General features: G+C 33.9%; 1 protein-coding gene across 9 annotated transcripts in view; it reads right to left on the reverse strand.

The window, feature by feature from the left end:
• ASCC3 (activating signal cointegrator 1 complex subunit 3) overlaps nucleotides 1-13,710 on the reverse strand; it is a 372,407-nt gene that overhangs the window by 144,018 nt on the left and 214,679 nt on the right. For all 9 annotated transcript variants that reach the window (XM_050786660.1, XM_050786663.1, XM_050786659.1 and 6 more), the window contains 3 exons: nucleotides 10,368-10,559; nucleotides 9,830-10,054; nucleotides 3,640-3,759 (listed from right to left, as the gene is read on the reverse strand). In XM_050786660.1, coding sequence (XP_050642617.1) covers nucleotides 3,640-3,759; nucleotides 9,830-10,054; nucleotides 10,368-10,559 — 537 coding nt within the window. The remainder of the gene's footprint in view (nucleotides 1-3,639; nucleotides 3,760-9,829; nucleotides 10,055-10,367; nucleotides 10,560-13,710) is intronic.

The raw sequence follows: 13,710 nt of genomic DNA on the forward strand, positions 1-13,710 counted from the left end.
GTGTTTGCTCTTGCTTCTCTAGTTCTTTTAATTGTGATGTTAGGGTGTCAATTTTAGATCTTTCCTGCTTTCTCTTGTGGGCATTTAGTGGTATAAATTTCCCTCTACACACTGCTTTAAATGTGTCCCAGAGATTCTGGTATGTTGTATCTTTGTTCTCATTGCTTTCAAAGAACATCTTTATTTCTGCCTTCATTTCGTTACGTACCCAGTAGTCATTCAGGAGCAGGTTGTTCAGTTTCCATGTAGTTGAGCGGTTTTGATTGAGATTCTTCATCCTGAGTTCTAGTTTGATTGCACTGTGGTCTGAGAGACAGTTGTTACAATTTCTATTCTTTCACATTTGCTGAAGAGTGCTTTACTTCCAACTGTGTGGTCGATTTTGGAATAAGTGCGATGTGGTGCTGAGAAGAATGTATATTCTGTTGATTTGGGGTGGAGAGTTCCGTAGATGTCTATTAGGTCTGCTTGGTGCAGAGTTGAGTTCAATTCCTGGATATTCTTGTTAATTTTCTGTCTCGTTGATCTGTCTAACGTTGACAGTGGGGTGTTGAAGTCTCCCATTATTATTGTATGGGAATCTAAGTCTCTTTGTAAGTCTCTAAGGACTTGCTTTATGAATCTGGGTGCTCCTGTATTGGACACATATATATTTAGGATAGTTAGCTCTTCCTGTTGAATTGATCCCTTTACCATTATGTAATGGCCTTCTTTGTCTCTTTTGATCTTTGATGGTTTAAAGTCTGTTTTATCAGAGACTAGGATTGCAACCCCTGCTTTTTTTTGTTTTCCATCTGCTTGGTAGATCTTCCTCCATCCCTTTATTTTGAGCCTATGTGTGTTTCTGCATGTGAGATGGGTCTCTTGAATACAGCAAACTGATGGGTCTTGACTCTTTATCCAATTTGCCAGTCTGTGTCTTTTAATTGGACCACTTAGTCCATTTTCATTTAAGGTTAATAGTGTTATGTGTGAACTTGATCCTGTCATTGTGATATTAGCTGGTTATTTTCCTCGTTAGTTGATGCAGTTTCTTCCTAGCATCGATGGTCTTTACATTTTGGCATGTTGTTGCAATGGCTGGTACCGGTTGTTCCTTTCCATGTTTAGTGCTTCCTTCAGGGTCTCTTGTAGGGCAGGCCTGGTGGTGACAAAATCTCTAAGCATTTGCTTGTCTGTAAAGGATTTTATTTCTCCTTCACTTATGAAACTTAGTTTGGCTGGATATGAAATTCTGGGTTGAAAATTCTTTTCTTTAGGAATGTTGAATATTGGCCCCCACTCTTCTAGCTTGTAGAGTTTCTGCCAAGAGATCTGCTGTTAGTCTGATAGGCTTCCCTTTGTGGGTAACCCGACCTTTCTCTCTGGCTGCCCTTAACAGTTTTTCCCTCATTTCAACTTTGGTGAATCTGACAATTATGTGTCTTGGAGTTGCTCTTCTCGAGGAGTATCTCTGTGGCATTCTTCATATTTACTGAATTTGAATGTTGGCCTGCCTTACTAGGTTGGGGAAGTTCTCCTGGATGATATCCTGAAGAGTGTTTTCCAACTTGGTTCCATTTTCCCCCTCACTTTCAGGCACACCAATCAGACGTAGATTTGGTCTTTTCACATAATCCCATACCTCTTGGAGGCTTTGTTCATTTCTTTTTCCTTTTTTTGCTCTAGACTTCTCTTCTCGCTTCATTTCATTCATTTGATCTCCAATCATTGATACTCTTTCTTCCAGTTGATCGAGTTGGTTACTGAAGCTTGCGCATTTGTCATGTATTTCTTGTGTCATGGTTTTTATCTCTGTCAGTTCGTTTATGGCCTTCTCTGCATTGATTATTCTAGTTATCCATTCTTCCATTCTTTTTTCAAGATTTTTAGTTTCTTTGCGCTGGGTACATAGTTACTCCTTTAGCTCTGAGGAGTATAATCGACTGAAGCCTTCTTCTCTCAACTCATCAAAGTCATTCTCGGTCCAGCTTTGATCCATTGCTGGCGATGAGCTGCGTTCCTTTGGAGGGGGGAGATGCGCTCTGATTTTTTGAATTTCCAGCTTTTCTGCCTTGCTTTTTCCCCATCTTTGTGGTTTTATCTGCATTTGGTCTTTGATGCTGGTGACGTACTGATGGGGTTTTGGTGTGAGTGTCCTTTCTGTTTGTTAGTTTTCCTTCTAACAGTCAGGACCCTCAGCTGTAGGTCTGTTGGAGATTGTTTGAGGTCCACTCCAGACACTGTTTGCCTGGGTATCAGCAGCAGAGGCTGCGGAAGATAGAATATTGCTGAACAGCGAGTGCTGGTGTCTGATTCTTGCTCTGGAAGCTTCATCTCAGGGGTGTACCCCACCGTGTGAGATGTGAGGTGTCAGTCTACACCTCAGTTGAAAATCAGAAATCACCCGTCTTCTGTTTCACTCGTGCTGGGAGCTGGAGGTTGGAGCTGTTCCTATTCAGCCATCTTGCTCCGGGGAGTTCCGAAAGCATTTTAATAGTGCCACTGACTCTCCTCAAAATGCCCACATTTGTGATGAGAATAACTAGTGCCATATTCCTTAAATGTGTAAGTTTACAGGTTATAGTGCAGTTATATTTTATAACAGAGCAATTTGGCTGTAAACATAAACATTCATTTAAAGATTAGCACAAATTTCAACTGAAAAGAAGAAAGGTAGTTGAGTCCCATCTAGAGTAAATCTAAGTATAAAAACCTAATAACGGCTTCAGATTTAACAGCCTCAGAACTAATTGCTGCTGCTGCTTTTCTTATTTTTCTTCCCCCAAGCCTTAAGTTTCAATTTTCCTATGGTAAAATCTACTGCACAGGGAAAGAAAAAAATAAAAGAAATAAAATTTAAAAAATTAGCAACTGCTTTGATAACACAATAGGATTTACATAAAAACTAAGTTACAGTAAATTAGGTGAAACTCTAATTTTGAACAAAGTTCAACTTATTTATGAATTTTGACTTAATACTAGTAAATATCCATATGATCATTGTAGAATAATGTTTTCATTAGACAACAACTGTATTTTATCTGCAATTAGGATACATTTACAATATATGAAGCAGAGTTATAAAGGAAAGACAAGATTTCACAGAATCTGTAAGCCATTGTAAAGTTCATAGGAAGAACTGCTATCAAATTCATCTAATTCTTAGTCTATGTATATGAACTTGAGTAGTGGAACTGATTCCAGTCCTCTAACTGTTAAGATAGTAACTCTTTAATGGTATATTTAAATTTCAGAATAGGGATTAGAAGAGACTTGATAAGAGGAACAGATTGTATATAACCTAAGCCGATTATCACATATGGTCAATAAGTTTCCTCATGTCTAATTCATTCTAAAATGAAATTTCTCATAGCTTAAAAAACATACCAAAATATTAATATCAAATAGAAATATACTTGAATACATGGATAATAGTACAAAGATTAATATAAGTATTTGTAGAAAAAGATTTAAATGTAGCCTGCCTAATAACTACAAGGGCCTATCTAATTTTTTGAAAAATATTAAATCTCTTGTTCTTCTTCTAGGAACCTCTTTTCAGATGAGGGAAGAGCAGCAAACAAATATCTATCCTCATATCATGAAAGAACCAAAAAGAAGGTCTGAACTTTTTTTTTTAATAAATGAATTTTCTACCTGATAAGCCTTGTGACTGATGCCATATGCTAATGGATTTGCTCTCATCCGTACATAAAGATAAGTGTAACTTATCCACTTCACTGCTTCTTCCACATTAGTAACTGTTCCCAGAGCAATCTGCAAATCAAAAATATGACAAAAATTAAAGTAATGTATTAAAGTTGAACATAAACATTTCATCAAAGATCATTCTGTCAGAGGTGAAGTTTTAAAAATATATCATTGTGCATTTTTAAAAAGGTAGGCACAGTGACTGACACAACACTTTGCCAATTAATTAAAATCAGTCCTGCCTCATTTAATTGAGAATGATACATGAAAAATGTTATCTTTCAGAACTGAACTTACTCAATATTATGGCAGATGATTATTTTTCTTTAAAAGGAGTTTAATTCTACATAGCATTAAGGACATTTTTGTTATTTTTTTTATTCAGTATACAATTTATTTTAGTTTCATTTTATGTGACTACACTGCTGAAAAATATAAGTGTTAAGTGCATCAGAATAAAAACAACAAAACATTGTTAATTCTGTTCATTTTTATCCTAATTCTGTATACTGTCATCACAAAAACCACAGAGGGGATATCCTCAGCTTTTACCTCTAAAGATATGCATCTGCAGGACTGTAAGTAAAGAGATGTAATATGAATACAATAAAAAGTTCACTTGTTTTGCACAAAACAAAGCAGATTTTGTTGTGATTTATACATATTAATAATACATACACTTTAACAAACTGATGTACAAGAACAGGGAGTAGTTTTTATTTGTCAGTAAACGTAACCTATGGAAAAAATATTCATGCATTTGAACCATAATAAACAGTGGATAACTCTTCAGATTATCTCTTGTCTCTTGAAAGAAAATATTATTTTTAATATAGCATTTAATGTAGCTTTGTGATATATTAATTAAATGAAATCAAAGGTTAATAATTTAAAAACACAACAATAGCATATAAGAGCTATATAACAAAGAAAAAAGAATTATTAGAAGAAGATACTAACAAAGAATTTCAATGAAAAGTTTCTTAGAAATATATTACCTTAGCCAATGGATCTATAGGTCATAATTTTATTTTTACTTAAGGTACTTATTTTACTTTAAAAATTTACCCACGTTGTAAAACTTCACAGTTGTATTTTTTTTTCCTGAATTCTTGGCTGAAATTGTTTTTAACCTCTTAATACTTTAATTAAAGGAGAAGAGATGTTCCTGACCTAAATTAGTAATTTTAGGAGAAAAAAAGGAAAAACAAACCCTCCCGATTTAGTCCTAAAAGAAAGTAAAACCTTCATGTTTAATTCCTACATTATAATTTTTTATTATAATTCTGTATAACTAATTTCATGAAATAAATATGTGGATGGTTAATTGTCTTTAGTTAGTTGAAGATGAGATTTAGTAATGTATAATTTTCATTATAATATTATGATATATTATTTGTTACTAAAACAGAGAAATGACCAAAAGTTGAAACATAATAAGCGAGATTCTGTCTACGAACTTTTAAATTTATATTACAAATGGCCAAGCCATCCATAATGTAGGTAAATATATATATTTAGTGTAAACTGTAAGGTTTTCCACCAAAGTAAGAGTAGCAAGAACTAAAATTGAGCCAGTGTGGGAGTTGTGTAACAATTCATGAAGATTTACAACTAAAACAGTTAAACATTTTCTAATCTACTTAGGTAAATAAAACTAGTTTGGTGATACGGCTAAAAATCTGAGAGTTTCTCTCCTTTGTGAATTCATTATTTGACAGACCAAATTGTATTAAACCATAGACATATGACCTATATTCCTGTCATGACTTTATGATGTTACTTTAAAATAATGACCAACATTCCCTTAGAACCTTAGAATATTATTTTAAAGTAACATCACACAACTCCTATGAGTAGAAAAATTTATAAGGGATAAAATAAGCTTGCTATTATTTTCAAAATCAGACAGTGAATTAACATTTAAAAATTACCTATTGCTACCAGTGATATGATTAAAGGAAAGGAAAAAGTATGTAGCAAAGATTGGATCAACTAAAGGAAGTCTTGTAAATGTTCACTAAAGAGGACAAGACTACTCAGAAAAAGGAAGGTAAAGGTATGACGCTATACATTATTTTGAGAGTAATATTTGAATGCCACCTAGTGACAAAAAATAAAAATGTATTTGTAAATACTTGCTGTCACCTAGTGGCTACTTAGCACAGGAGCCTTTTATAAAACAGGAATTTTTTCATAGTACGTCTTTGAAATTTATTCACTCATCTCAAAATCATATAGTAAGTCAGTAACAAGCCTGTGCTAAGTAAAGCACAATGGATATGGTAACAAATAGAGTATGCTCCCTAGCCTCAAGAAGTTCCAGGGTCATATGGAGGTGAGACATATGTAACTAACCACAATGACTTATATGAACCCACCATCCATTGTGCCTAGCACATAATACCTATTCAAAATGCTTTTAAAGAAAAACATCTAACATGACATTTCTGAAAGTGGCATTAGTATACAATGTGATAGCTTTATGTTCTGTTAAGTAAAAGAGAAAAATAAAATCCATACACAAATTTGGTAATTTAGAAATAAGATTCCATATCAGTTCATATCTAACTTTAGTATTTAAGGTAATCTCAATTGTTTATTTGAATATGTAATTTAAAAACATGGTTGAAATCATATAAAAACTTAAGCAAATACTATAATCATCGTGAGTATGCATGCGTGAGTGTGTGTGTGTGTATATATATATATAAGTTAGTAAATACATATAAAAACTATGCTACTCTTCATTATTTATCTAAAATTTCAGTGCTGGCAATAAGTATGAACAGGGCTGAATATCAACAGACTATCAGAAAATGGTAAGTGACTCTATCATTTACCATAAACTACCTTGGCACAGGCATTTCTTAAATTTCCACAACAATCCAGTGAGAGTATCTTTATTTACAAGTGAATAGAGTAACAACAGCTTGTCTAGGGCAGAAGATCTGTGTTGGAGAGTAACTGTAGCCAGAATTAGGAAGGTCGTTCAGACTGTAGAGGCCTTAAATCCAAGGACAAGGTGTTTACGTAACATTCTACAGAGATGGGATGAACTCTGTATAAAAAAATGTATGTATATGTAAGGTGAAAGAAAGATTAACATAGTTTGAAGAACAGACTATAGGGAGCTGGCACAGAGTATGTACTCAGTAATGTGTGATGAATAAATTTTAATCAACCTCAGTATTTCTCTCAGTGTAAAATTCAGTGACTTTATATATGGATGGGACTTATGACCTTTCAGCATTAGGATTATTTAGTCAGTCTCGTTATGCATCGATAAGCAAATATGCCTCATAACATGTTTGCATTAAAATTATAACAATATAATAATTTCTCCAGTTCTCCTAAAGTAATAGTCAGAATTGATACTCATGACATAAAAGATATTAATGGAGGCAACATTCTTAATCTAGCACGACTCTAACGTTGATTAGTGCAACCGTAGAGTCTTGCGATGATTTGGGGAATCTAAAGACTTAAAAATTCATTACCTAAATAACAGAGCACATATTCATTTTATAAACCAATTTCACACTTGATTTCCACAGATAGTCAAATTTAATTTAATATTCAACAATAATTTAAGAGTTTGTTTCCTTAACAGGAAAATTTACTTTAAAAGGGAACTATTCCAATAAATTAGAATATGAGCAAGTTAGTTCAACAATGGCTACACTTCACTATATTGGTAAAAAATGTCAAGATATATGTTTTGTTATTTAAATACCATTTATATCACTAAATGGAATTATGTGTATAGTTAGCTGACATTTCTGAAAACCACACATTTAATAAGTACTTTATAAATATCTGATAAGTGTATGGACCCTAATTTATTTTTAATTTCTCAGGCCTTGATCAAATAGTTTCAATGATGTTATTTTACAGTCCCTAAGAAAAATAGTTCCTTGAAGAAAAAAAGCAATATTTTACTGACTTTGTGTCTTCTGTATAACACTGCCAACTTGTGTTTATTTTACCAATTACAAAAAGCTATTAAGGACATAAGTTTACTGAGATATAGTCTTCCTTGACATGCATTTTAAGATATCACTTCATATCTAACTTTAGTATTCAAGTCTGTTCTTCAAAACTATGTTAATCTTTCTTTCACCTTACATACTACATACATTTTTTATACAGAGTTCATCCCAATTCTGTAGAATGTTACTTTCAAACACCTTGTCCTTGGATTTAAGGCCTCTACATTTGAGATATACTCTTCGTTGACATGCATCTCATGATGTGTATAAAAGAACCACGCCTTTTACTGCAAGTCGGAAAAATTATGGCTACCATTTTGGAAAATGTTTTTCATATAGGCTTTAGAAGAGGGCAAAGGCTATATATTAATATAAGCAAATGTATTCACCTTCAACTTAAATTTTATATACAAGAAATCTAAGCCATAATGAAAAGTCTAGGTTTAGAGTTAAATAGATCTGAGTTTGAATACTAGTTTCAAAAGTTATAATGTAGTGACCTTGGGTCAATTACATATCACTCTGAGGATAATATCTCCATAGCAGCAGTAGTGAGAGAATAAGAGAATGTACGTGAGGCACTGAGCAGAATCTCTGGTATACAGCAGGTCCTCAGTTCATTGCTACTATCATTTTACATTAAGAGACTTTGTTCCACACATTAGACACTGCTAATCCAAGACCCAATTATTTAAGCCACACAATTATAGTAGCCAGTAGGATTGAAATTGAGCCATAATAATATTTCCTTTGGATTCAAATTTTATTTCTCAGTTTTTAAAAATGTTATTATAATTTTGCTAATAGAAAATGAGGCCTTTCATGCTATTTTCTCTAACCATTATCTTCTAAAACTTATTCATTCTTTGAATGACCATCCCAATTCTGGCTGTGGATTATCTCCAACACAAATCTTCTGCACTAGACAAGCTGTTACTCTACTCACTTCACCTGAAAGTCCCCATTTTCTCATAAAATAAAGATACTCTCACGGATCAAATTTTACCACATTCATGAACCAAAACTTTCCTGATAGCCTGGGACAAACCTATTTTCTCCTTCTGCTGAATCCTTCTACAGAACTATCTTTCCAACATTATTGCACTGTGTTTTCATGTCTTTTTCTCCCCTTTTGGAATATACACTTCTTAATAGAGAAAATGAACTAGTAAGTGTGTTTTTCATTCTCTAAAAAGACTTATAAATAATATGATTGGAATGTTAGATTAAATTTCTATAAACTCTTTAGGAAGTACCTAATATAGGACTTTGTACATAATAAGTAGTATTTGATTATAAATATTTCAAAGTAGTCATTTACTTAATATTTACATCCTCCCTACTTTCAATTATTGTTTGAGTCAACTTTAAAGGTATGAAAGAATACTGAATTAGCAAAGTGTTGAATACCAAATTATAATTTAAAATGTCACAAAAACAGTCAAACCTGATTTGAATGTTCTATACATATACTCTAAATTTTAAGAATGTTTATTTTCTTTACCAGTTAAGATGTTACCTACGCTTCCAGGGTCTGCTATGTAAATCTTAACATAAAAGTCACACACAGACACACACACACAGACACACACACACACAGACACACACACGAAACAAATTATCACAATCTAGCTCAATCACATTGTGTATAACAAAGTTAATCAACTAACCTAATAGAGCTAAAAGAGTTTTATAAATTTTATTAAACCTTTAGTAAAAATTTCATGTAAAACTTTGTAAAAGTGCCAAATATTAGTTATTATTGCTATTTGTTTCCATGTTTTCTACAGTCTTTGTTAGATTTCTGGTCTCTAGCAAAGCCTCATTAGTTTCAAAATATGGTCTTTTAGCAATAGATTTTTTATCAGTTATCATTCTATAATCCTCTGAATTAATCAACAATAATGCCATTCAGCCTGTTTTATCTTATAACTATATGGCATAGGCTGTAATCCTAAACACTACAAAATAGCAACCAATTCAACCTTTATCTTTCTTGGTCATTCTTTTATTTTTATTTTTATTTTTTTATTATACTTTAAGTTCTAGGGTACATGTGCACAACGTGCGGGTTTGTTACATATTTTCTTGGTCATTCTTAAGGCTGATGATTCTATTCCAAACTTTTACTCATTAGATCTTACCTCTGCATTTAGGTTATCTGCAAGGCTTTCCAGAAACTGACTCTCAATTGGGTTTCGTTGGGTGAGCAAAGTGAGGTAATGGCTGAGTTTATCATGCGTTGTTATAATGATTCCTTCCCCAAATTTGTCAAATTGTGGTCGTCCAGCTCGACCAAATATCTGCATGACATCTAAAATTCCAAGGTCAACAAAGGAGCCTCTTTTTGCAGCATATATTTGTGTTCCCTAGATGAGGAAAAGTTAACAAAAATTTACATAAACACACACAAATATAATCCTGATGAACTGAATACTGAAATTAGGCAAATATGGCAAGATCTCAAAAGTGTACTTTAACTAATCCTTTCATCATCTGTGATAGAGTTAAATTTTCACAATATAAACTAGATTCTTACTGGAGAAAATAATTCTGACCTTTTATAAATAACATTCAAAGTCAAGGAAACAGACAAATCACAATATTTTTCTAAATAGATCAACCAAGAGGCTTGCTTTAAGACACACACAAATCCATATATCAAGGAAGGTAAGCTCTTACCTTAATAATAACAGCATGGGCGGGAAGATTGACACCCCAGGCTAATGTAGCTGTACACACTAGGACTTTGATATGCCCATTAGAAAACAAGTTTTCAACTAAATTTCTGTCCTGCCGAAGCATTCCTGCATGATGAATACTAAAACCATCTGGGAATAATTCTCGTACTTGCTTATTTCTCGACCTTTGCACCTAGACACCAAGAAAGCATAAGAGTATTATTTAGCATTTTAAAGCAATTGTTATTTAGCATTCCTGTTGTATGAGTTTTATCAAAGAAATCAGAAAATTATTTTTAAGCATCTTAAGGTATTACTAAGTCTTAGTATACAATGCTTTATATAAAATAATAAAAAATAATGTTACTTATCTTAAAAAATAGGTAATAACAAAATATGTCACAAAATTAAAAAGAAAAGAGGTGAAAAGCAAGTGTCTCTTTCATCCAGAAGTCTCTTTTTGCAATCAGTCAGTATTACATGTTTCTTAGCCTTCAAAAAATATGCTATTCAAAATAAAACTAAATCTCAGCGGCTTCTTAACTCCTTAAGAGTAAAGGCCAGAGTCATTACAGTGCAAGGCCCTACAAAAATCAATCTCATTTCCTTACCTCATCTACCTCAGCCACAATGGCTGGCTTTTCTGAGTATATTTTCTGACAAGTCCATATCTACTTCAGAACCTTTACACTTTTATTCCAGACCCACTGCCTTTGAGGCCTTCTCCTTTCTTATTGAGATCCCCATGATGCTTCCCCTGTGATGTTCCTCATTGCAGTGAGTCAATAAAGCCAGCTTTGTTCACCTACAGTTGTGTTCTTGGTGATCTTTGATAGCAAGTTGACCATCTGTTTTAGCTCCTCAACTACACATATGCATTGAGTATACAGTAGTCCTTCCTTATCTGTAGTTTTGCTTTCTGTGGTTTCCATTACCTGAGATCAACTGTGGTCCAAAAATATTAAATAGAATATTCCAGAAATAAATACATCATGTTTTAAGTTGCGTGCTCTTCTGAGTAGCTTGATGAACTCTCACACTGTCCTATTCCATCCAGCCCAGAAAATGAATCATCACTTTGTTCAGCATATATAAGCTGTAGACACTCCTCACTCATTAGTCACTTAGTAGTAGGCCTGGTTATCAGATTGACTGTTTAAGTATCCCAGCGTTTGCAAGTCACCCTTATTTTACTTAATAATGGCCCTAAAGTGTAACATTAGTGATGCTGGCAATTTGAATTTGCCAGAGAGAAGCCATAAAGTGTTTCCTTTAAGTGAAAAGGTGAAAGTTTTCAACTTAAGGAAAGAAAAACAAAATTGTATGCTGATTGCTAAAATTGATGGTAAGAGCAACAAATCTTCTATTCGTGAAGTTGCAAAGAAGAAAAAAGAAATTCATGTTATTAATGTTTCAAATTGCAAAAGTTACAGCTACAGTGTTTGATACCTACTTAGTTAAGAGGAAAAAGGCATTAAATTTGTGGGTGGAAGACATGAACAGAAATGTATCTTAATTGACAGCAATCAAGTTAGTTCACTAGTATCTGTGGTTTCATATCTTGGAAATATGCCCCATGGATAAGGGGGGACTACTGTAACAACATTACTTCTGTTCTGTGGCTTACTCGGAGTCCAGAGGTGAGATTTAGTATACTTATATGCCACCTGTGTAACTGCTGTAGCAGAAGGTCGTAAAAGACTCACTGAAGATTCACTATACAACAGACAGAATTTTTATGAAAAACTAACATTTAAAGAAATGTTTACATAGTTAAAGCTTCTGTTTGGCCATCACATCATGTGTTTGTTTGCTATTGGTCTCAAAATCTCATGATCAATTCAAGAGCTTCTTTTTGAACAGTTTTTTCCCCACACTTTTTACTTAAGGGTTGGACAATGGCAGGGAGTAAGATTTTAGGGGACTAGGGTTCCAGTCGAGACTTTGCCATACTGATTATCTCTCAGGTCACTTAAAATTTTAAACTTCTAAGTTAATAATATTTAATAAAATTATCTAAGAAAATAGAGTTTCATGAAATCTGCCTTAATTATAAAACCAAAAGTAATGCATTAACAAACCACACCATCTAGTGGCCAGCCAAGTAAATAACAACTTACACATTTTGAGCCTCTTTAGGGTCCAAAACAAAAAACAATATATAAACATAAAACAGGAGAGCTTCTTAAAGTTTCAAGGGGGTGTATTCTTATTTTATTCTTGTGCAGTGCAGTCAGCCTGTTAGAAATTATTTTATACATATACTTTACAATTAATTACAATTGGATCTCATTGTCTCAGCTTTCACCTTTTCAGACAAGTGATATTGTCACTGTAATCTTAAAGCAGCTCTTATGAACATGGAAAAAAGTCTAATTGTGGTGTATTTGCTAAGAGCTCCTTCAGAGGCTAAAGGTAGGGAGAGGAGAAACATTTCACTTACTTCATTTCTTCTCTAATATTTAAGAGTGGACATTCAAAGCCAATAGAGGAAACTAAAACTATTGGTTGGAGGTGATATTCTGTACAAATCATATTGCTGGATTGCTGTTTGGTTTTAGGTGAAGTCTGCTATCTGTGGACTCCCTGCATTGAAATGTTCTGCTGTCCTTCTTATAAATATAGATTCCTTAGTCAAACCCCACCTGAGGTAAAACATGGCTAGGCCTGCTGTGGCACCAATGACACAGTAAGAAGTTAAACAAGGGAAGTATGTATCTGTGATAGACATGTTTCTTATAAAGTAGCAGGTGGATCTTGGAGTAGTGACATAGTACCTCCCACATGATCACATGGGTTTCACATTCAACCAGCACCAGTGGCCACCAACTGGGTATATCTCTCTGGTCTCTGTGAGGAACTAGGAGGAGGTAGGAGTCACTACTACTTCTATTCTTGCATACCGTATGCATTGTTTTATTTTTAATGGTTTATTACAGACTTGAAGTGACAACAATCTTAAAATAAGTCTGGGTTTTTTATTCTTAACTATCTTTGAATCTGAATTTTCCATATGTGGTCTGCCTTAGCTCACAAGAAAAATGAACTGGAATCTGGCTGGGCACAGTGGCTCACGCCTGTAATCCCAGCACTTTGGGAGGGTGAGGTGGGCAGATCACGAGGTCACGAAATCAAGACCATCCTGGCTAACACAGTGAAACTCCATCTCTACTGAAAAAAAAAAAAAAAAAAAAAAAGACGGATGTGGTGGCGTGTGCCTGTAGTCCCAGCTACTCAGGAGGCTAAGACAGGAGAATCACTTGAACCCAGGAGGCAGAGGCTGCAGTGAGCCAAGATCGCGCCACTGAACTCCAGCCTGGGTGACAGTCTCAAAAAAAAAAAAA

The sequence above is a fragment of the Macaca thibetana genome, chromosome 4, assembly GCF_024542745.1.
Source record: "Macaca thibetana thibetana isolate TM-01 chromosome 4, ASM2454274v1, whole genome shotgun sequence".
Taxonomy (NCBI): domain Eukaryota; kingdom Metazoa; phylum Chordata; class Mammalia; order Primates; family Cercopithecidae; genus Macaca; species Macaca thibetana.